This window comes from Leptonychotes weddellii, chromosome 13 (genome assembly GCF_054177405.1).
Source record: "Leptonychotes weddellii isolate Sample4059 chromosome 13, ASM5417740v2, whole genome shotgun sequence".
Classification (NCBI taxonomy): Eukaryota; Metazoa; Chordata; class Mammalia; order Carnivora; family Phocidae; genus Leptonychotes; species Leptonychotes weddellii.
The window spans coordinates 55,435,883-55,459,492 of NC_138381.1; the positions used below are offsets into that span (position 1 = coordinate 55,435,883).

At 44.7% G+C, this 23,610-nt stretch overlaps 2 protein-coding genes across 5 annotated transcripts in view; both read right to left on the bottom strand.

Moving 5' to 3' along the window:
* GNAL (G protein subunit alpha L) overlaps window positions 1-23,610 on the bottom strand; it is a 147,434-nt gene that overhangs the window by 12,713 nt on the left and 111,111 nt on the right. For all 4 annotated transcript variants that reach the window (XM_081802586.1, XM_081802588.1, XM_081802587.1 and 1 more), the window contains 5 exons: window positions 5,982-6,036; window positions 4,712-4,785; window positions 4,128-4,186; window positions 3,687-3,807; window positions 1,618-1,748 (listed from right to left, as the gene is read on the bottom strand). In XM_081802586.1, the coding sequence (XP_081658712.1) occupies window positions 1,618-1,748; window positions 3,687-3,807; window positions 4,128-4,186; window positions 4,712-4,785; window positions 5,982-6,036 (440 nt within the window). The remainder of the gene's footprint in view (window positions 1-1,617; window positions 1,749-3,686; window positions 3,808-4,127; window positions 4,187-4,711; window positions 4,786-5,981; window positions 6,037-23,610) is intronic.
* CHMP1B (charged multivesicular body protein 1B) lies at window positions 11,913-14,628 on the bottom strand. The gene has a single exon (XM_006749047.3). It carries the CDS (start codon window positions 14,497-14,499, stop codon window positions 13,900-13,902), a length of 600 nt encoding a protein of 199 aa, XP_006749110.1. The 5' UTR covers window positions 14,500-14,628; the 3' UTR covers window positions 11,913-13,899.

Genomic DNA, 23,610 nt, shown 5'->3' on the forward strand with positions numbered 1-23,610 from the left:
AGAAGAACAGGATCCACTGAATGTGTGTGTGGGAGGAGCACAGGATCCACTGAGGATGTGGGTAGAAGAACAGGATCCACTGAATGTGTGTGTGGGAGGGGCACGGGATCCACGGAGGGTGTGTGTGGGAGGAGCACAGGATCCACAGAGGGTGTGTGTGGGAGGAGCACAAGATCCAGGAGGGTGTGTGTGGGAAGAGCACAGGATCCACTGAATGTGTGTGTGGGAAGAGCACAGGATCCAGGGAGGGTATGTGTGGGAGGAGCACAGGATCCACGGAGGGTGTGTGTGTGGGAGGAGCACAGGATCCACGGAGGGTGTGTGTGGGCAGAGCACAGGATCCACGGAGGGTTGTTATGGGGAACCTAGCTAGTAATATTTCCTGGCCAGGCCAGGTTTGGCCTCAGCTTGTGGTGAGACTAAGTCCGTGTTGGTAGGGATCATAAGTAGGACTGTGGCTGTGTTTCAGAAAGAATTTGGCAGAAATTCAGAGAATGTTCTGGAAAGTTGAGTGAGCAGAGTAAGGGAGCCTGGGCAGGACGTTGTCTGGACCAGACCCAGAGCTGAGAAAAGGCGAACGAGGGCCAGGACCAAAACAGAGAGGAGGGAAAGAAGGAAGAGCACAGTGGACGCCTGAGTGCTGACTGTCCAGGGTGCGGGGAACGGGGGCCTGGCTACCGGGAGAAGAAAGAAGGCCCAGCTTGCTGGCGCCCATAGTCCAGGGAAGAGAGGGCAGCGCCAGCCAAGCTCTGCTGACTTCTTGTAGGCAGGTGACTGGCCACCAGGCTGGCCGAGGTTAGCCGGAGGATCACCATGAACCACTTCTTACCTGAGTTTCCCTAGTTTCTAGGAAAGTCCCTTTCATTCTGCTTTATGTAGTTGGGGGTTCAAATTTTAAGAAGTGGTATCGTTTCGCTGCAAATAAATCCCTCCCACGAGGTGGCCCAGCGTGTGCTGAGAACTGAGGAGCAGCCGTGGGAACCAGGGTCTGCCAGGGGTGGGGCCTTCTGTAATTTAGCACTGACAGGCCCCCACCCAGTGCCTGAACCCCGCAGGTGGTTGGCCACCCTAGTGGTGGCCAAAGTCATCGCTGGGGACAAGAGAGGTGGACGTGGTGGCTGAAAGCGTGGGCTTGGGCATGAAGGCTCAGAGGCTACCTGTCCTGGCAGACTCTACCTGAGTGACCTTGAACAACTGACTACCTCTCTCAGCTCACTTTCTACAGGAAAACAGGCAAATAACAGAAAGGGTCATTTCTAGGATTACAGTGAGAGTCAAGGTCGGCTGACACAGTGCCCAGTTCATGACAGACCCAACCAAGGCACCAAGAGACAGAACTTAATTCAGCCAATGACATACTCACACCCAAAAGTGCCCTGTCTCCTCCTGCACAGTTTGAATGCAAAGTCAAACCTTGACATTCTTACACATGGAATCCGAAATAGGACACTGTAATATGCTCGTATTTTAAGGTGGGGCAGTAGTCCAGAGGATTGATTCAAATTAATTGGAATTCCCTAAAATTGTCAGAACTGTTTGCACTACAGTAACAGGGCTATTAAAAAAAAGCAATCAATCCTTTTCCTTAGTCAGGAAAAACTAGTTTTGAAATCTTACCATCTTCAGGAACAGTATAATTTGCATACTCTGGGAAATAATCTTCAATTTTTGATTTCCCTGCCAAGACTTTTTCTGCCAACATATCCTGTTTGTTCAAGAACAAGATGATAGAAATGGTCCGTAACCACCTGAAAAGAGAAATAAACGTACCAAGTTCACATCCACGAGTACATGAAAGTACCTGTAACATAGGAGTTACTTGCTGAAAAGAAGAACACTGCCATCTTCCTGAAATGTACAGGATTTAGAATTATGTGATACACCAATCTCGTGGACCCCTGCTCCAGCTGCAAGCAAGACGTTCTTATAATGAGTAAACCTTATAATAAATAAATAGAGATAGTTGATTTAGCAGTTCAGTATTTTCGAATTCATCTTTCCTGGGAATGTAAATTTCTTGGCACCAAAGCTAAGGGTTATTTATGGAATAAATACACCTGGATTTGTGCACGGCAGTTTACTAATAAAGGGTGGGAAAACGAGATGTTAGAGCGTTAATAACAACAACAAAACACATGAGTCATTAGCTAAACACACAGAATGTGATTTGTAGCTGGCTTGGCTCTTCCTGTGCTGAGTCTGAGCAGGCTGAGGTTCTCCAGAGGTGGAGCAGGATGTTAGACTTTGGTCAAGGCCACGGCATTGGACAGGCTAAGGAGAGGGGCTCAGGTACAGTGACAGTGAAGGATGGGGAAGGTTCTCTCTCTGTTTTATTAAACAGACACAGAGCACGGGCTTAAGATGAACTCAGTATGTGCATGAGCAAAGCCTTTGTAAATTCTATTATTTCAAAGGAATGAAGCTGATGATTAGTGCACAGGAATCTTACTATGAAGTAGAAACACAATCCATTCTTCCTCCAAATGGAAATAGCTTTACTGTTCCTTGTTATAAAATAGCAAATCCTGGTAAAAATGAATTTTTAATTATAAAAAAATTAATCGTAGAAAAAAATCAAATGTAATTACTATTAGAGGCAACTATTAGAACTGTTATGTTTTTACTTCCAGGTTTTTTCCTATCATCAGACATATTTATAAAAACAAGATCATGGTGTTTTTAAATCTGCTTTTATTGTGGTCATTTTCTCATGTGACTTTGTGTGTTTACATATATATATAAATATATATATAATATGTGTAAATATTATATATAACATATATATGTTTATATATATATAAATTTTTAATGACTCCAAAGTGTTCTTCCGTATAGCCAGTATTTCCTCTTTTTCTTTCTCATTGTCTTAATACTATTCCACTGAGAACAGTTGTTGAACACTTTTGATAGAGAAAAACTTCTCTGATAAACCAAATGTTTTGCAAGTTCAGCTTAATGTTTCCTTTCCTCCTTGGTGATATTTCTTCTTAAATAGTTCAGAAGATACTTTGATTTTTAATATCTATGTGTGTATTGTGTATGTGTGCGTTTGGTGGGTATTCCTTTCTAAAATAATCACCCTTTGCAACAGTAGCAGTTTCAAACATGACTATGCTGTGCTTTTGACCCGTAAGGGATCTTCTAGAGATTATCTAGTTATTTGTGGATGGTACTTTCTAAGTTTCAAAAACCAAACAAAACCAGTTTTGAACCCTAAAGATAATCTTGAGCTTTCAAAACAGATATCTGAGTTTTCTTGACAAAGCACTGTCAGAGCGTCATCAAAGAATACTCCCCATACTAAGTGTGTCTATGCATGAGATGGGCCAAAAAAGATCCTGCTGACGGTTCTGGATTTATCAGCACGGAAAGAAAATATATCTGGAGAATAATAATGAAAGTAAGCTGAGTGGTATTTTTCATGAAAGAAAATTTGCTATTTCCAGAGGTGCAACTGAATTTTTCTTTCTTTTTTTTTTTTTAGATTTTATTTATTTGACAGAGAGAGACACAGTGAGAGAGGGAACACAAACAGGGGGAACGGGAGAGGGAGAAGCAGGCTTCCTGCCGAGCAGGGAGCCCGATGTGGGGCTCGATCCCAGGACCCTGGGATCATGACCTGAGACGAAGGCAGACGCTTAACGACTGAGCCACCCAGGTGCCCCTGAATTTCTTATTTTTATCACCTGTTGTTCCAGATGCTTTCGAAGAGGTCCAGGGACTCTCTGAGCCTGTTGGTGTTGTTATCTTCCCGAATCACCATGTTGTAGCTGCTGCAGGCGGCGACATAAATGATAGCTGTGACGTCTTCGTGGGAGAAGAGAGACAAAGAGAAGCGCCTCCGTTAGACAGAGAGCCACTGCGTGGTCATGATAAGGTCTACATCCAACTGCTACTCATTTTCACCCTGGGATTATGAGAATGACTTAAAGAAGCACTGTGTGTTTCAGTAATGTACCCCATGAGCCTATGCTAAATGTGCTAAATGGAAAGCTGGGATGCTTCGATTCCTGATGAGATTCACATTTAAGGCACGTAATAGATGGTCTAATTCAAAGCTACTGAAGCACAATAGCAGGAATGAGTGTGAGAATTCATCCCTATTCTTGAGAAAGCATAGCAATCACCGTTAAAGCACTGGATCCATTTTCTTCTCTCGTCCCTCTGGCCGCCGACGTCAAACATGCTGTGGAGGAAGATCAGGCACGATCATTTGAGGCGAGACCCCCTCTGTGTCCCTCCTCTGCCGTGGCTCCGGGCCCGTGGCACTGCTCCCTGTGTGGCCTCGGCAGATGGCTCCGCCCGCTCTGAGGTTCTGCACCATTGCCTGGCCCGGGAGTCCACACCCCGTTGTTTCTTGGGGTCACAGGCCTCACCGTGCAGTCACCAGGCCGGCTCGGGCCCCTCTGCTCAGGGCAGCCCTCAGGAGGCATCCCCCTGCCTGGATGGCTGCTCTAGATAGTCCTCACCTTCTCAGGTGGCCCTGGCTCCCACCTTCCTCCCTGCCCTACACTTAACTGCATGCCCTTTAGGGCCACAGAGTCTGTATAGACTTATCCAGAAGGGTAGTGAGGCACAGTTGGGATGACTGAAGCCCCAGGGTCCAGCCCATGGCAGGAAGGCCGGGCTCCCTGACCCCATTAGGCCCCAGCAGGCAGCCAGGGGGGCGTCCGACTCCCCATCTCTGGCAGGCCTGCTCTCAACGACTTACTGAAAGTTTACTTTGTCCACTTGGAATCGGGTCTCGAAAATCCCTGATGTCAGGACTCTGCATCTGAGAAGATCCTGAGAACAAGAAGACAAACCAAGTGGCATCACTGTTCTTCAGAAGGAAAGCCCTGAACGCAACCGCAAGCATAGTAATCAAGTTTTTCAAATAACCACTTCTTCCAATTGTGAGAGAGACAATGATACTTAAAAAGTCAGACAAATGCTCTGCCCCCAGCCCCCTGCCGCCCCCCAAGCAGAAAGTCACAATTAATGTGCTGGTTTGGTCTTAGAGACTTAAGAGCTGTGCTTTTATTTTCTTTAGGATTTTTTTTTTTTAAATCACTTCTGCAGGGGTCCCAGGGCGTCCTGGCACAGGTGCAGCTGACACGGGGTCCTGGTGGTGCTCTGCTGGTGCGCCTTCCTGGAGAGCCACCTGCTGCGGGTGCACGCCGATGGGTGAGAAATCAAAGGCTCAATTGCTCTGTCGGATAATTTTGAGCTCTTGGGGTCAGTCTCTCGGAGTCGTGGATTTCAGGGGAGAGAGGAGCTCAGGCCTCCAGGGGAGGCAGAGAGGAGAGAGCCGCCAGGAAGGGCCCACAGCCAAGGCCCTCCAGGGGACACAGACACTGGGGGAGTCTCAGACGGGCAGTTCGAACGGAGCCCCCCAGCTTCCTTGGAGTTCACTAGCTCCTGAGGTGTCTGGGGGGCTCCTAAGCTAAGCAATTCGGAGTGATCCGAGTCTCTGTGGATGCCTGATGGCCAAAGGTTCCAGGGGGCACGGAAGCTCCCTCCCTGCTACTTACAAATGGGCAGTGGGGCACTTTGATCCAGCTTAACCCAAAGACCACACTCTGAGTCGCACCTGGAGAGCATGCCTGTATGTGTGACCCAGCCCAGGGCCCAAAGTAGAATGGGCAGAGTGGACGAAGCTGGAGAAGCAAAGATTGAGCTTGCTGTGGACAGCTCCAAGAGCAATGGGAACTGCACGCTGCTATCCCACAGACAAAGTTGTTATGACATTGGCAGGTTAGAAATCCAGGAAATTTTAGAGAGCTAAGTCAGGCGCTGAATCACAGGGTATGGTAAATATGCAGGGACACATGCAGGGACAGTGGACATGCGGGGACAGTGGACACAATTGCAGGAAGTAGCTGTTTTATGGACTTCGCCCTTTCATCCATTTACAAATCATCAGTGAATAAATGCTGACAATTCCTCTAATCTCGCCAAGTTCAAGCAGGTAGGTGACTGCGGGCTCTGGCTTCATATACCTGGTCTGTGGGTGTGTAGTCCACCAAACTGACACTGTCGATTCTCTCCAGGAAGCTGAAAAGAAAGCCAGCACATGCTCAGAAGTGTTCTCGGGTGGCTTTCTCCTGGGCGGTGGGTCTAGGGGATGGGACAGTCACCGAGGCACCGGAGGGCAGGGGCAGGTGGGGGAGCTGGGGTACGTTCTGCCTTTCTTCCCTGACTATGTACCTGCCTAGACAGCACAACATTCCTGACTGAGGGGCTAAGGCTGCATTTTCTTTTCTTCTTTTTACCTCTGCTTTCCCTCTTTCCTCTTACCCACAGTTGGGGGTGAGGGGCTACTCAGACATTGGGAAGGGGCACGGGGCCTCCTTCAAGGCTAAGCTAGTGGCAGAAGGCCATGTGGCGGTGTCAGTACAACGCGGGAGCTCAGAGATGCTCCTGTAGCATGATGAGTTCCTAACAATGTCCGAAAGTTGCGTGCGAGTGTGCGGGCGTCAGCAGGCTTCATCTGGTGTGCGCACCTGGAGGGACACACGGAGTGAAGGGACAGGAAATCACGTGGTATCTGCACGTGGAAGAAGACGTGGACGCGAGGGGCCCCGTGGGCACGTGCTCTCCCTCCTCACAGAGAGGCCCCCTGCCCATCTTAGCTAAAATCTCCACGCCAACCTTGCTTTATTTTTCTACGTGGTACCTACCACGGCCTGACACGATTCCCATTTATTTGTTTTACGCTTATTATCTATTTCTTCCTCCAAAATGCAAGACCCATGGGGCATGTCTCGGTCTTGTTAGCCCACGTATCCCCAGCACCTAGTGCGGGCCTGGCCCCCGCATCTTTGTTCGATGAATGAACGTCTGCTCCCTTCCTCCGCCCGCAGCTGGAAGAGGTAAGTGAGCAGGTGGCTGAGAGGCCCAGCCCATAATGGACACTGTGGAGACTGTCAAGACACAGGAGGACATGGGGACTGGTTAGCTGGTGAGCAAGGAATCCTTCTGGAGCAGGGGCTTCAAAGGGAAGGAGAACATGGAGGGGAAGGAGGGGTTTGAGTGGCCCCTGGTCTCCTGACTGTGGGTGAGGCTCTAGCCCTGGGGAGGGTGAACATGCCCCAGACTAAAGGGACACGGCCGACTTCCTTGCCTGTCCAACTCAGCGTGGTTTGGGTTCCTTTACTGAAGTAAAGTAATGGAGCATTAGGCCTTCCTCGAATGCTCTAATGCTTGTGGGCATCTGCACAGTGCAGGACAGGGGTCACCCCCGCCCCCCATCTCCACATGCTCCCTCCACTAGCCTGCCTGGCAGGCCCGAGAGATGCTTCCAGCATGGGCAAGAGGGAGGCCAAAGACACATTAAGATCACTTAATTCCCTTGGCCATTGTATCTCCTTCCTCCTGGGGAGCTAAAGATAGCTCCCAGTGGCCCAGGATGGTGGCCTGGTGCTGGGGCGACATTTTGGTGGCCCTTCACCCAGGCACCCTGTGCACAAGGGCCAGCAGCTCCACACCCAAGGCCTCCCTTAGAGCTGCAACAGAGGCGGCCCCTGGCCTCAGCCACAAGCTGACTGTCGGAAGGGGCGAGAGTGGGTCGGGTGGTGGTAGGGATTTCCTCTCAGAGACTGGAAATGGCAGGACAGCATCAGGAATGAAGTCATGTCAGCTATGGTGGTGGTGGGCGGGTCTGTGGGGGCACCGCCTGCCATGGGCGTTGTCAGAGTCATCTGCTCCTGGAGAAGGACTGCAGAACTATGGGCTGGTGGCAAGGTTGCAGAGAAGCCAAAGGGGCCGTGATCCGCCTGGGGCCTCTCTGGATTGGGGGCCGCGAGCCCCGGGAGGTGCTGCTGTGTGCCTACCAGAAGGTGGGTGAATTGGCTGGGGGCAGAGCTAGTTCCCGAGGGGGAGGAGTTTGGACAGAGTGCCGACAACCCTGCGAGAGCCACAGGAGGGGGCCCCTTGCTAGCTGGGGAAACGTAGGAGGCCGGGCTTGCTTGAGGCCTGGTTTGAGAGCCATAGTGTCCTTTGGCTCAGTCCTTGCTGGCCTTGAATTTGGCAGAGTGGAGAGCACATCTGAAGTACACAGTGAGTTCCCGACCATCTAGCAGGAAAAGGGCAGAAGGTCTCTGTGACGGAGTGAGTTCTCGGCTCCTGGAAAGGGGGCTCTGGTCTGTAGCCCAGACAACAAGGTGGGTCTGGTGGGGAGATGAGCTGCCTCCCTCACACTGGGCTACACTAATTGATTACAGAGATGGTCTGTCCTCTTGGCAGGAGACATAATACTGAACATGTGATACAGAAACCAATCATCTCCGAATAAAGGGGCTAGAAAATTAAATATGGAGGTTTTGGCTATAGTTAGAGTTTAGGAAGCAACCAATTTCAAACAGGATGCAAACAGGGTGGAGGTAGGTGGGTGAATTGATTCAGATGGTAATAACTAGTATAAGTAGAAACAATGAAATGTGGTTAAAAAAATACATCAAAAGTTCTTGATAGATGTGATTAAAGACTGCCTTCCAAAGGAAGCGGTGGGAGTACCTTGCAGAACGCTATTAAAAATAAGCAGTTCAGAGATGCCAATAACAAAGGCAAAGATGTCAAGTTTGTACCCATCCCTAATCTCCAGGATGGATATTCGAAGTTCCTTCCGGCTCTGATAGTTAACGATCTAAGTGAGATCCGAGAGGCATCAATGAACATTTTCAAGAGTCCCTTCTGCATCGTTCCTGATGCTGAATGGTATTGTGAGTTCATGCATTTCAAATTTGTGCAATGAAAATAAAACGTGAAAATCCCTCCCCCGAATGTGAATGTGTCCCCTAGTTCTTTGAAAGACCCTCTAAGGCATAAAGGAATGAAAGAGAAATCTATAGTAGTAGATTTCTGCCAGCCTTTTGCCTTAGTCTTTGGTTCAGTGTATTTTCCAGCATGTTTTAGAAGTGCTTCAAATTGGAGCTCCTAAGATAGTATCTATAGAGAGATGAGTTTTAAAAGGGTCTTCTAAATCATACACAGAATTTCATAAGACTACATGTTAAAGGGTTAGTAAAATTGTCTTCTTAAATATGCCACTGCCTCTTTAGTGGAAAAATTAACCAGATTTAAGAATCAACCTTGGAGACAGTTCACTCACACTAGATACACAGTTGCAAGATAGTACCAAACTATACTTTAAAAAAGTCACGATAGTGATATGGACTCTACAAAAAAGTAGTTAAAAAGCAATTTACTTTGATTTTTTTCCCATTATTTCCTGCTACCGCTGAGGATATTCATGTTTGCAGAAACATTTTCATTCTTGTCATTTAGATCCCCTTCTGCTGGATACTGGCACAAGATAGCAGTGCATTGTGTATTTCTCATCTGCTGTCTGCTATCCCACTAAAATGGCTCAAAAGTCACAGTGTTCTTGTGACCATGCAGTTGGTCATGAGGACGGACAAAGGATTATGAAAAGATGAAAAACATTTCTGTTAAATACCTTTAAACAATGAGATCTGAGAAAAAGCACCAACTAAATGTAATTAAAAAGTATCCGTAATTATTTTGTTTGTGAAAATGTAGCAAGCTGGAACTGTCAAAGGTTAGTAAGAAACTTCTCTCAGTGTGTTACTGAAATTTACTTCCTGGTGCTAATGTACATGATATAAAACTACTCTGGAGGAGAAAAATATTACCCGCACAGTGACAAGGTACCAGGCAGTTCTGACGCGCGGCAGGCTAAGATCCGTGCCACTTAGAAGGGGGTCCTCAGACCAGCAGCAGCACCTGCAGACCTTGGGGATGAGGATTTGCAGCTGAGCCATATCCCCTGGTGGTTCTGACCCGCAGTATCCCCGGGAACTCAGTGACCCCTGTGCACGTCAAAGTTTGCAGAACACCTTTCCTCTCCGTTTTTCCTGCCACCCTGCTCTAGGCTGTCTCGCTTCACTGGGATTATACAGTTTTCCGACGATCACGCTCCTGCTTCCTTCCTCAGGGTAAAGTTCACATTTTCTTTTTTTTTTTTTTTAAGATTTTATTTATTTATTTAACAGAGAGAGACATAGCGAGAGCAGGAACACAAGCAGGGGGAGTGGGAGAGGGAGAAGCAGGCTTCCCGCAGAGCGGAAAGCCCGATGTGGGACTCGATCCCAGGACCCTGGGATCATGACCTGAGCCGAAGGCAGACGCTTAACGACTGAGCCACGCAGGCGCCCCTAAAGTTCACATTTTCAACCTGGCCTCCAAGCCCTTCCCAATCTGTCCAACCTCTTCACTCTTTTTGACGTCTTGACATCGAACAAACCCTCCACTTTCAAATCCCCGTATGGCTTTGGGCTTCTCCGACCTTTGTGTAATTCCCACTTCTTTTTCTTTGAAGCCCCAGATTCAACCCTACCACCTGCAAGAAGCCAGTTCTAACCACTGCCGACACTGATTCCATTCTCTTTGTAATGTTCATGATTTGATTAGCATGGGCTACTCCCTTATACTGTGACTTACTCCCTTTTTAGAAGTCAAGGTATAAAACACGTCATGTGTGTCAAGTGCACTAATCTTAAATGTTCATCTTGATGACTTTGTAACGTTTGTATACATTCATGACCGTTTTTCTCTTTACGCGTATGGTTTATCTACCTAACTGTACTGAGGACTGTTTAAGGCAGAAGTGTGTCTTTTTTTTTCTCTCTAGAAAGAAGCCCCAGATAGCCAACATCTGATATACTTCAGTCTAAATCTTTTACTGTATTCAGTCATTCTGAATAAAAACTGCTGAATTGTTTGTCCTGCTACTATTCAAGAGGGAGGGAGGATGTATAAACCCTGAAGAGCAAGAGCGAACATTTCAATTTGGGGAAATGCGCTGAAGGAAAAGGACACAGTGCTTCTGAGACACAACAGGGCTTTGGCTGAGTGCCCACTGCACCCCCTTTTACTCACTGTGTATGTTGTCATTAGAGAGCTCTAGGCATGATCACGGGTGAGAGCCCCAAGGGAGCTATGCATTCACGCCAGGGACACGATCAGAGCAAACTGAGCTGGGTTCCACACCAGGCCCAGTAATTGTGACCAAGACAGACATCGTTTTACCATCTAGTCATAGAAAAACAAACCTAGGTAAACCATTTTACTAGTGCGTCAGTTGATTAAAAAAAAAAAAATTACAAGTGGATATTCATCAGTTTATTCAACGTCCACCGGCTTGTAGCTTTTTGCCAATAGTATTGAAGGTCTTGAGCTTTGGATTTTGGCTACAGAAATGCCTCCTAGAGAATGGTGTGCTTATTACAAGGAAGCATCTAGAACCCAAGGTCCCTCACTTCTGCTTTATGATGTGAGATTTGTTTGGCTAACTTGAGAACTATGTTCAGTTAATAAGGTTAACAGACTGGTGCTAATTTTAGGTGGCTCTTTGCCAAATCAGGACACAGGGTAGGCACGTGGTGTACAAGACTCATAGCATGCCTCCGTCTGAAGGGCACACATATGCATGATCACTTCCAGAAGAAACTGCTTTAGTAAGCCTTTTCCAATTGCACAGGTATCATCTGAACTGAAATAAACTAAATAGTTCATAGAAGTATATTCCAAATCCATGTTAAAACTGTGCATGTGAAGGCAGAAAATAAAAAAGGAGAAATAAGAGTAAAAATGGTACCAGTAGCTGTACGGAAGATTAACTATATCCTTGGTATGTTTGAGTTTGAGCCTTTTATAAATTTTATCTATCATTAGCCCAGGTTAGTTTCGAGATGAGGAAGAATCTTGTTGCTAGGAAGGAACTATTATAGTAAAGAAGTAATAGCTAGGGTTTCTTGAAATATACATGGACATTCCATGTTAACAAAACAGAAATTAAGGTGTTAAGGGGGAGTTTGGAAAAATACCACACTTTCTGAACCAAATCTACCTCTGAATTCTTTTTTTTAAATAGTTTTTTTAAACAGGATGCACACTCACATGCAGTATCATGCAGTTTAAAATGATTTATTTGACAAACTTCTGTGGCTTACATTTCAGCATTTCATCAACTGCAAAAGTGAGGAAATAATTCATGGGCCTGGTATGCTTTTGAAAATATTTACGGTTCATAAAAATGTACATTCATATAGTTTGAAATGAACATATTTTAAGAAAGTTCAAGCATATACAAGCATTGTTTAATCTCACAAAATATATTAATTTTGTTGGGAATATTTGTACTATAAAAGGGTCTTTAATTTACCAGAGGATTTGACACTAGCTATATTTTAAGTTGTAATTATTTTTTCCAGTCTAAAGAAGGGTTACGACTCATGCTATACTCACACAGCTGCTTCTGTGCAACCATGTGGATGAGAAGAGACACCAAAAGGGGAGAGTTCTAGAAAGAAGATACAGGGCAGACAATCGACAGGTGTCTCTTATGGAAGACTTCAGAACAACATCCAGTCAGATATAAAGACACTTAAATATGAGGGTCAGTCCTCATCTGCATATACCTGTTCATTTTTTTTTTTTTTTAAACACACTCATTCATAATGGAAAAAGTAATGGTGACTATTTGGTCATGAATCTTTCAAAGGGCTTGTAAGAGTCCCTGTAAGTATCTTCTGAAACACTGGAATTCTTTTATGGGGAAATCTACCAGTGAAGGAAAAGGGGAATTTCAAATGTCCTTAAGTATTTGACTTAGATTAATATACTTGCCAAAGCCAAAGCAAGTTACTGTTCTCCATGTTTGGAGGCCATGAGAAAGTGGTGGCTACAGGCTTTACTTTGCAGCCAGAGAATACATACTGCTGTTCCAGAAAGACAAAAGGCAGCACAGATGGGCTCTAGCCTTAGAGGGGTCAAGCCTGCTGTCCCATTCTGCATCTTTCCCTCTTCCCAGACGTCCAGGTGGCTGCATGTATATTTAAGTTATTTGCATGGCTAAATAAAACATCCAATTTATATTTCTAAGGTTTTTCTCAACAGGTTGTTGCTTTAAAAGAAAATAATAATTGCAAATAATTAGAACTTAAAAAGCAGTTCTAATTTTATATCTATTTTTGGTTATAAACAATTAAAGAAAACCTACAAACACACCACCCCAGGGTTTTCGCAAACCAATCAACAGTTCTTTGGCAATGTTAGAGTAATACGAGTGCCATGCTAATTAACATACTTTATGACAAGTCTAATTAAAGTGTTGAAATAGGAAAAGAAAAAGAAATGTGTTCAAGATGTTCATTTGAAACTCATGTTCAACCGTGTCTTTTGAAAAACTCTTTAATAAATGAAAATATAAATGAGCAGTTTTTACTTCTAATAAATGAAATTATGTGGCATTTTTTCCAGTTATAAAAGAATAACTACCACACAAAAAATTTGTGGAACATAAACAGTAAGAGAATATTATGCAGAATGCCCTACCATAATTTTAGTATAAGTTATGAGAACAGATCAATAGAACTGTAGTCTGGATGTGATGGTAAAGAAAAAAAAAATACGCAGAAATAGATAGCACTGTCCCCTTAGGTTGAATGAGGTGTTGACAGCCCTGTAATCAATTAAGTAATCATTCTCCTCTCTCTAATTTTTATGCACCACCTGTCAACTCTAGGTATTACGAATTACACTAAATTAAAAAAAGTTCAATTTTGATGAATTCAGGCAGAAAACTGAATACACGGAACAGAGTTTTGACCAAATTTTTGAGAAAGATTCATACACACCAAATTAACTAGTTCTGTTAAGAGGCAGCTATAAAAATACACATCACAAGCTATACGGAACTTTAAAATCCAGTTAAGATGGAGGAAGCCTGGAATTTTTTAGTGTATCTGGACAGCACTGTAAACCCAAAGGTAGAAGCATCTTAAGTAAAGAGCATTTCAGCATTCTGGCATGTTCAGTTTCTACTGTATAATATATAATATACAGAGCATTTCAGAAGGTGGCTACGGCCAGGAAACCTCAGAGTGGGTTCTGTCGTCACACCTGATCCCGCAGGCGGGCCAGTCTCTGGGATAGTTCATCCTGCTCGGCGGAAGCCACGCTAGTGCCCACGGAGCCCGTCTGCCCCTGCGGCAGCTCCATGTTGAGGTCTAGGCCAGCCTCGTCTGCCATTTCCTGAAGCAGCATATCCACTTGGTTCTGGGGAGTGGTCAGCGTAGTCGTGCTGCTCATCGTGTCTTCCATTTGCTGCGTCTGGACGTCCAGCGTCTCAAACTGGTGCTCAAATTTGTCCATCAAAGCAGAGATCTTCTCCAAATTCACAGTCTTCAACGTCGCATCCATCGACTTAACCACACCGGCCATCGACTTGGTCACCTTGCCCATCGTCACCGCCGTCTGGACTCTGGCAGCCACCGCATCGACCCGCGCACTCATTCTCAAGAAATTCACCGCCTGGTTCTTCTGGCGAATGGCATTTTCGGCGTGTATCCTCGCCACTTCCATGTTGCCCTTCTGAATGGCCTTTTTAATCTTGGCCTTTTCGGCCTTTTCCTCCTTGTCGCATTTTTTGGCACTCCTGCCGAGTTCTTTGGCGGCGAACTTTAGGTTGAACAGGTGTTTTTCCATGTTGGACATAGTCGGACGGCTCCCTAGGGTCGGTGGCCAGGGCCAAAATGGGCTCGGAAGAGGGAGAAAGAGGAAGGCCCGCTCCCCGCCGCCGCTCCTTTGTTTTGGTCCCACTTCCTGTTTCTGCCGCGCGCGGCGCAGACGGTGACGTCAGAGCCCGGCGCCGGGGCGGGGCCTGCGGGACGCGGGGCGGGGCCGAGGGAGGCCTGTGGGACCCAGAGGGCCAGAGGACGCCCCCGGAGGCGGGGCTCGGGCCGGACCAAGCAGAAGCGGGCTGGTTCGCCCTGGACGCTGCGGGTGTGGATTATGGCGCTCGCTCTCTACGTGCAGTTTTGCAAGTATTTAAGCATTAGTAAATTCACAAAAACTAGTGTCCACGCACCCCTGGGAATATATATATCGAAGTAGGCAGGCTATGTCTAGAACTACACGTAAAAAAATCTCAACTCCAAGTTGGAGTTGAGGCCTTAAGGTATCTGGTAAAACGGCTGAAAACCGGCAAACCGCCAACTAGGTTTGCAGACTAATGCTTGCTTTATTTGCATGGGTAACTGCCACTTTCTCAGGGGAACCTGAACCCGCGGATCATTAATTCATTGACAAAACAAAACAGAAGTTGCATCATTGACTTGCTTGGAGTATTCTGATACCCTTTTACTGCAGTGGGTGAAAACACCTTCACAGCCGTGGACCACCATATTCACGCTGCAGCTTTAAGTTCAGTTTACAGCTGTGTTGCCAGCAACTATCATCCAAAAATCCTTCTGTGGTTTAGTAATAAAAGCGCCCATCTTTTGCTGACACAATTCTATCTATTTGATGTTTTATAAATATCCAAGGAGCTTCACTCACATTTAAGTTTGACAGGCTACACTGTCATTTTAAATCATGCAGGCAGAGAATGGTGAAGTACTGGGACCCACACCCACTGGCATACATCAAAACTGTCACTATGTATTATACTCTTTAAAAACTCAGGCTTTCAAATGGCAGCAATGTGTGCTGTAGTTTTTTTTTGTTTGTTTTAGAAAGATTCTTCAGGTACAGGCAATTAACAAAATATAAGAAGGCCCAACCTGCCCTAATGAGCTAGGTTGAAAATGAATACTGAGAGCTAGTTCTGTTTAGAGAGAATTTTAATTTGGTGTCTTACCGTCCCTTTCCTGTGGTAACTTGACAACAGTCTTGAAACACAAGGTAAAGGAGTGCTGGTGTCTCATGCAACTTCCGAAAACACAGTGCTGATTCTATCACTCATTTGCTCCAAAACCTGGGCATAAACACTGAACTTCTCTAGGAGACATACTGGGTCCCCACCTTCTTTCCGCTATGTGCCAGTCAAACCAGACTGAAGCCTGAAAGTCTAGGATCATTTGTGTGTGGAGAATGAGGTACACTCGATGCCCCTCCCTCTGTGTATACTGTCCCTGCTGCCTGGGCTTACCCCCCATGCATCTCTGCCTACTGAGATCCCGCCCTTTCTCAAAAGCCACCTTCTCCAGGAGGCCCCTCCTCCGTGCTGTCTCTGTGCTCTGTATCTCTGCCCCAGCACACAGGGCATAACTCCTGATTCGGGGCCTGTGGGTTCAGGGCAACTACTATATTATGAACCACGTGGAGGCAGAGAACAACCTTATTCCTTTCTCCCTAAGGAACCCAGACATCTCTCTGCACATAGTAGGCACTGAGTCCAAAAAGCCTTGCTGAATTGAATTGTGGTTGAGAGGAGCTGGAAAATTACCCTAGTTAGCAGCATAGCCAAGATTACTTTTTTCCCTCAAGTAGTAGAACTCTTTCTTCACATGAGACACTTCTAGAAACAATATGAAAAGCAAATAAAAGGAAGAAATATGTTTGAAGTGGGGATAGAGGGCCTATATCTCTTTCTCTGCTTGCCCCCCCAACCCACCCTCTCTTTCTTTTGGGTTCCTTGCAGTTAGCATAGCGGTTCCTTGACATGTTCCATAGTTCCCCTAATGACAAATACTAACTAGGTGAGAGGTTTTGGAATATAATCATGAGAAACTCTGATAGATGAGGAGGACGATGACAACGAACATTTATTAAGAACTGATGTGCCAGGCATTGTTCCAGGCACTTTACATGAATTAGCTCATCTCATCCTCACAAACCCTATGGGGTGGATACTACTAACACCTCCGATTTACTGGTCAGGAAACTGAAGCACAGAAAGCTAAGCAACTGGCCTGAGACTACACATCTGCTAAGCGTTAGGAATAAGATTCTATGGATACGGCGAGACCAGTAATAAAACAAGGCAGAGTCCAATCAGTTAACAAGAATTAAAGACTAATCATCTTTGGCTTAAAAGAAGACAGTGACTTAGCTGTTCTTTTGAGAAGTTTGAGGAATTGCACTGACTGAAAGGTTAATGTGACCTAAGTAAGGTGATAAAAGCAATTAACATGCCCTGAAGCTACAGTCTTTGATGGATGGCAAGTCTCTCTGGGCTGGGGTGGAGTTCCAGAAGCCATATTTTCAGGTATCACGACAGCCTGGAACACAGAAGAGGCCAACCTCACCTTTGGCCAGTGGTCCCCCTCCTCCCCCTGAGCTCAGGAGTAGCAGTCCTCAGGCCCCGTTTTCTTCTCGCCTCTATCAATACCCCAGCCATCCCCACTGTGTTCAGTATGATCTCTAGCTAACACCCTCACTCTTACACTTCTAGAGCAAAGTTTCCTTCCGCGCTCCAGTATCCCCAACTGTCTCCTGACACTGGAGAATTTGGGGTGCCAGACTGTTTGGCAACTCCTCCAACAGACTGAACTCTCAGTCCTAACTCCCAAAACCTGCTCATCCTACTTCTTAAATGGCACCTCTGTTCGTCCAGTTGTTCAAGCCACATTCTTAGGAATAATCCTGGACAACTCCCTTCTCTATATCTACATTCCGTGGCTAAGTTTTTCCATTCTTTACATTCCATCAAGGGTGAAAACCTTCAGGGTCTGTTTCTGACTAGCATGCTTTCTTTTTCATGTATCTAGCAAAGGGGAGATTATTTTGAGTTTATGAAAGATTACCAAAGGAAACTTTGGTTCTGTGGCAATTCTGACTGCACATGAGAATCTTCTGGACTCAACTCATGGTGCAAAGAAAGAATACAGACCTTCCTTGATTTACGATATGCTACATCTCAATAAACCTATGGTAAGTTGGAAATATCCTAATTTGAAAATGCATTTAATACACCTAAACCTACTGAACATCATAGCTGAGCCTCGCCCACCTGAAACATGCTCCGAACACTTCCATTAGTCTACAGTTGGGCCAAATCATCTAACACAAAAGCCCATTTTATGATCAAGCATTGACTAGCTCATGTAATTGACTGAATAATGTACTGAAAGCCACAAGCCCAATGGCTGTATGGGTACAGCATGGTTCTAAGTGTGCTATCCTTGTGAGCACGTGGCTGTCTGGGAACCGTGTCACTGCCGCTGCTCAGCCTTTCTGGAGAGGAGCTTGCTGCACATCGCTAACCTGTGGTAAGATCCACATTCCAAGTATGCTTTCTACTGAATCTGTATTGTTTCCACACCACTGCAAAGTCGAAAGTTCTAGTTGAAGTATCCTAAGTCCGGGAGCCTCTGTATACAGTTTACAATCCTGGGACTAGTCAGAACTTCTGCAGTAATAACACCATCTTCTAACACCCATCGCCAAAGTAGAAACTTTCTTCTTAGGGATCGTAAGAAAATTTTGATTAGAGTACAGACATTTCTAGAAAGCTGCGAGTCAAACCAGTTAATTATTTTTATCATAAAATGAGGAAGAAAAGTATGTTTTAATTTAGCTCCTATGGCCTATTCTTTTTCTTTCTTCCTTTGAACCAATACAAATGTTTAAACTTGAGATATTTAAGCAGGACATATGGCTTGATTTCACTGGAAAAGACTCATTTGCTAAATCTAATGACATTCCAAAATAAAAGAAGGAACTAAATATACATGAAAAATAATTTTATTGTGTGTGTTAAATGATTACTGGCTTCTCACAGGTAATTTTCCGGTGGTTTTGAAATGTTACGCCTTGAATTCTCTTTTAGAGAGAAATTTCACTCACCATAATCTGTATCTATGTATATATTTGTGATTTGCTCAATAGAAGTCTGTCCTTTTAGATCTTTCCATGGTGACATTTTGGTTCTTGACCTCACACCTGATACTGATTAACCTCTGGGACACACAGATGCTTAGTACATTTCTGTTGAATGTATGAATGCATCCAAAGAAAATGGCATTGGATATTATATCCACTTGGTGACCATTTCAAGGTCTACATTACATATTTATATATTACTGTATATATTACATATATAATTGTTTTTATCACTTTTTTTTTAAAGATTTATTTATTTGAGAGAGAGAGATCATGAGTGGGGGGTGGGGGGGTGGGTAGAGGGAGAAGCAGGCTCCCCCCTGAGCAGGGAGCCTGATGCCGGGCTCGATCCCAAGACCCTGGGATCATGACCTGAGCCGAAGGCAGACGCTTAACCATCTGAGCCACCCAGGTGCCCCATGTTTTTATCACTCTTTTATTTTGGAACACAGTTATAATTTAAAACTCCAAGAGTCCTCAAACCTTGGGAAATTGCAAAGTCATTGTACCTCAAATTATGTTAACATGATGTCAAGGTTTGAAAGATGAGAGTAAGAAAGAGTTAGAAACAGGTAAGTTGCACTTGAGTGGGCTTCCACATTGCTGTGCATGCAGGCTGGTGATGTCTGGGTTATTAGTTCTCATGGTGATGTAGGAAGTTAACACTCTTAGGAGTATCCGAATTCCCTATGTCCTGATGGTCTAATTTGGCATCTACAGCTGTACTAACATAGGGATTCTCCTGTTCCTTCTCTACACTGAATAACTCATCAATTTGATGACAGGCTGAAGATTAAATCTGGATATTCCTGGCCCTTTTAAGGACAGTCCAGGGTTTCTTTTCATGCTGAGTAAAGCAATGATCACCTTGTTCTAGATGTTCACAGAACTGCGGGGGGGTGGGGGTGGGGGGAGGCTCCATATGCCTTCCCAGGCCCCTTCTTGTAACAAAGAAAGATCCAGATTTAGGAAAAATCAATGGCAGTCATTCTTTTTTTAAAACATAGTCTCTAAATATTACTTTTCCTCGCTTGGGTTTTGTTAAAGCATAACTCTAGACTCTTTAGTTCAGTCTTATTTTAAGACGATTTGGGACTTTCCCAAGTAAAGGAAGCAATATGAAAGCAGAGGGGGCGGTGGGCAGTGTGGTCCTGACTGGGCATGGGGCACTGGGCTCTTCTTTTCTGTCCTGGGCAAAGCTGTGTGATTACTTGTGTGACCCAGACCAGGCTAGCTCTCCTCACTGGGCATCATTTTATCATTTATAAAACTGGAAAGGCATCATATAAAACTCTGATCTAACAGTGGGTAATAATGCCTTCATCAGGCCTTGGCACCTTCAGGAAAGACTGTTCAAAACCACTAAATTAAGAAAATCCCTCAGAATAATTCAGGCAAAGTCTCAAAATAGTGTGTTTTGGCAAATACGTGAAGCAACAAAGACTCTCATATACTACTAGTGGGCGTGTCAGTAGATACAATCTCCTTGGGAAAAAAATTAGCATTCTCTAATAAAGTTAAAATATGCATCCCCTATGAGCACCAATTCCATGTCTATAACCCACCCTAGAGAAACTCTCGCACATGTATACCAGGTGACAAAACAAAATGCTCAGAGCATCATTATTTGTCATAGCCCAAACCTGGAAACAACCCAACTGTCCATGAATAGAACAGAAAAATAAATTGTGGTATATTTTTATAATTGAATATTATGTAGTAATGAAAATAAATAGCTATAACCATACTTAACGCATGAATAAATCTTAAAAACTTAATCTGAGCAAAAAACTCCCCCCCAGAACAAAATGGTATACACTGCATAATTTCATTTAAAATAATCCCTGAAACAATCTGTACAGATTTACTGTAAAATTTACTAAGATAAATTGTGTATTATCTAAATTGCCCTTTCCCCAGCAATTTGTGATGGACGTTTGCAGATCTTGCAGAAACATGTGGAGGAGATTAAGCAAAAAAGAGAAGGCAGACTGTGTCTATTTCTTTGTGAATCCTCCACTTACAGAATGATCTGTAGAAAGAAAATCTACTTCTTTGATGCGGTTTCTGCCTCAGGGGGAGAGAAAAACCTGAGTAGAAACTAAACTACGGAAGGAAAACAAAAACCTGAAATATTTTTTGTCTGTGAAATGAGCGATGTATTCCTCTTTCCAATCACTGTTCCCATTTTTCACCAGAAATCTTTATTATGCTACTTTTTTTTTTCTTTTTAAGAAAAGTTTATTTCCCTGCGTAGAAACACACGGCAATATCTCCTGCTGCCTGACTGTCTAATGGGATGTTGCGGGGGCACCCTGCAGACGCAGTTCTGGATGGAGAGCAATTTCACAACTATGGAGCTGGGGCAAATGAGTGAGTGGGACTGCACACCAGCTTGTCCAGGCCACTCTGGGCAAGAGGAAGCTGGCTGTTCTCATGTCACTTTTTAAAAAACGTGAACATTAAGCTTACAACCCACGAGTTAAAAAACTGTTCATGTGCACACTAGGCAGTAAATTTCGCTGCATATGAAAAGCTTCTCTTGTCCTCCTTTTGGTATACCCTTGTGAAATAAGATCGTCAGAAGCTGGGAGCATCCCCACAGCTAGTTTGGATAGAGTACTAGGAGGGGGTGGTGGTGGGGGTCTTATTGCTGCTCCTGGGAACAAGCGTGTGCTGCTGACGTACTCATATCCCTAATCAATGCTGCGTCTGACCTGCCACGAGACACAGCTTGTAAGTCACATCATCTCACAGTTAAATTAAGCTTAAGTCAAGTGATTTAGAATACTCATGGCCACAGAACAGAGAGTACTAGTTCTAACAGCTGCATATTCTGGAACCATTTAAAGTCCTTTCAATTCTGGTTTAACCCCCACTATATACAAAAAGGAAGGAGTCATTGGCCATTAGTGCCCGTGCAAGGCTAAGTCTGGTAATCCCTTTTGGTCAAGGAAGAACTGCAATTAAACCTTTGAGCCCACACATAAAAATTTGTTAATTTAAGCTGGTATCTTTAAATTTTTTTTCTTTTTAGATTTTATTTATTTATTTGAGACAGAGACAGGGATAGTGAGAGAGAGCACAAGTGGGGAGGAGAGGGAGAAGCAGGTTCCCCATAGAGCAAGAAGCCCGATGCGGGGCTCGATCCCAGGACCCCGGGATCATGACCCGAGCCGAAGGCAGACGCTTAACCGACTGAGCCACCCAGGCGCCCTAAGCTGGTATCTTTAGTTAAGAAGAATCACCATATTAGGGGCGCCTGGGTGGCTCAGTTGTTAAGCATCTGCCTTCGGCTCAGGTCATGATCCCGGGGTCCTGGGATCAAGCCCCACATCGGGCTCCCTGCTCCATGGGAAGCCTGCTTCTTCCTCCCCCACTCCCCCTGCTTGTGTTCCCTCTCTCGCAGTGTCTCTCTCTTGTCAAATAAATAAATAAAATCTTAAAAAAAAAAAAGAATCACCATATTAGAAACCAAATACAACTTAATTCAGTGAGCCCTACTAGAAATTATTTATTTAAAGATTTATTCATTTTATTTTTTAATTTTAATTTTAATTTTTTAAAGATTTGGTTTATTTATTTGAGAGAGATAGAGAAAGAGAGATCACGCGCACAAGCAGTGGGGAGGAGCAGAGGCAGGAGAGAGAAAAGCAGACTCCCCTGCTGTGCAGGGAGCCCGATATGGGACTCGATCCCAGGACTCTGGGATCACAACCTGAGCTGAAGGCAGACGCTTAACTGACTGAGCCACCCAGGCACCCAAGATTTATTCATTTTAGAGAGAGAGAGTGCATGAGTGACAGGGGCAGAGGGAGAGGGAGACAGAATCCCAAGTAGACTCCTTGATGAGCGTGGAGCCTAATGCGGGGCTCAATCCCAGGACCTGGAGATCATGACCTGAGATGAAACCAAGAATCGGACCCTTAACCCACTACACCACCCAGGCACCAAAAATAATTTATTTTAACACTTCTATTTAGAATGTAAAAAGCTTTATAACAAAGCAGAGTATTTCTTGTCACTTCTATATTTCTATAATGTGCTATGACAGGATTCAGTTTTCTCTGTGACAGTGATCACTGGTGGCTTAAAAGGAGGCCAAAGATCGATACATATTTTTTTAAGTGTTAACTTCATGGGGTGCCTGGGTGGCTCAGTTGGTTGGCTCATGTCATGATCCTGGGGTCCTGGGATCGAGCCCCAGGTAGGGCTCCCTGCTCAGCTGAGAAGCTGCTTCTCCCTTTCCCCAAACCCCTCCCTCTGCTCATGGGTGTGCTCTCTCTCTCTCTCTTTCATGCTCTCTCTCTCTCTCAAATAAATATATAAAATGTTAAAAAAAAAATAGAAACCTTACCTCTTTTAAAAAAAGATTAAAAAAGTGTTAACTTCAAAATGGTTTTGAACTCAGTCATCAGGTGCAAGATACCTCAACTAAAACATAATGGATATGCATTCTTGTTCTATCATCTTTGATGGGGTTGGGCTAGAATCTTCCAGCTCGTGCCTGTATCCCACAAATATTTACTGAGTTCACGGTTCAGGGACGGTAGGTAAGTCATCCGCAAACGTGATGCATGTATAAAGTTCCATAAAGCAGGGTATTTATTTCCCCCAGGGTTTCTTCTCCTGGAGGTGCTGGCTGAGCTTTCCTGATGAATTCCACCCATGGTGGTTTCTTTTCTAGGACCCACCAGGCTGCCTCAGGACATGATTAAACTGTCCTAAATATAATAAGTTCCAGCCAAAATTAACATCTGGAAAACAATACTTAATAGTGAATCTTAGCATACTGCAGGAAAAGGAAAACATACTTTTTTTTTTTTTTGAGTAGTTCAGGGGTTAAAGGAGAACTCATAGCCAAATGAATTTCACCTTACACTACAGTGTGAAACTTTGTGAATTCTTCAATGTCACTTACATGAAATAGAACAAGGAAACAACCACAAGTTGCAGTCAACATGGTTCCTGCTCACTGGAAGCATCCTGGTGTTTCCTTTC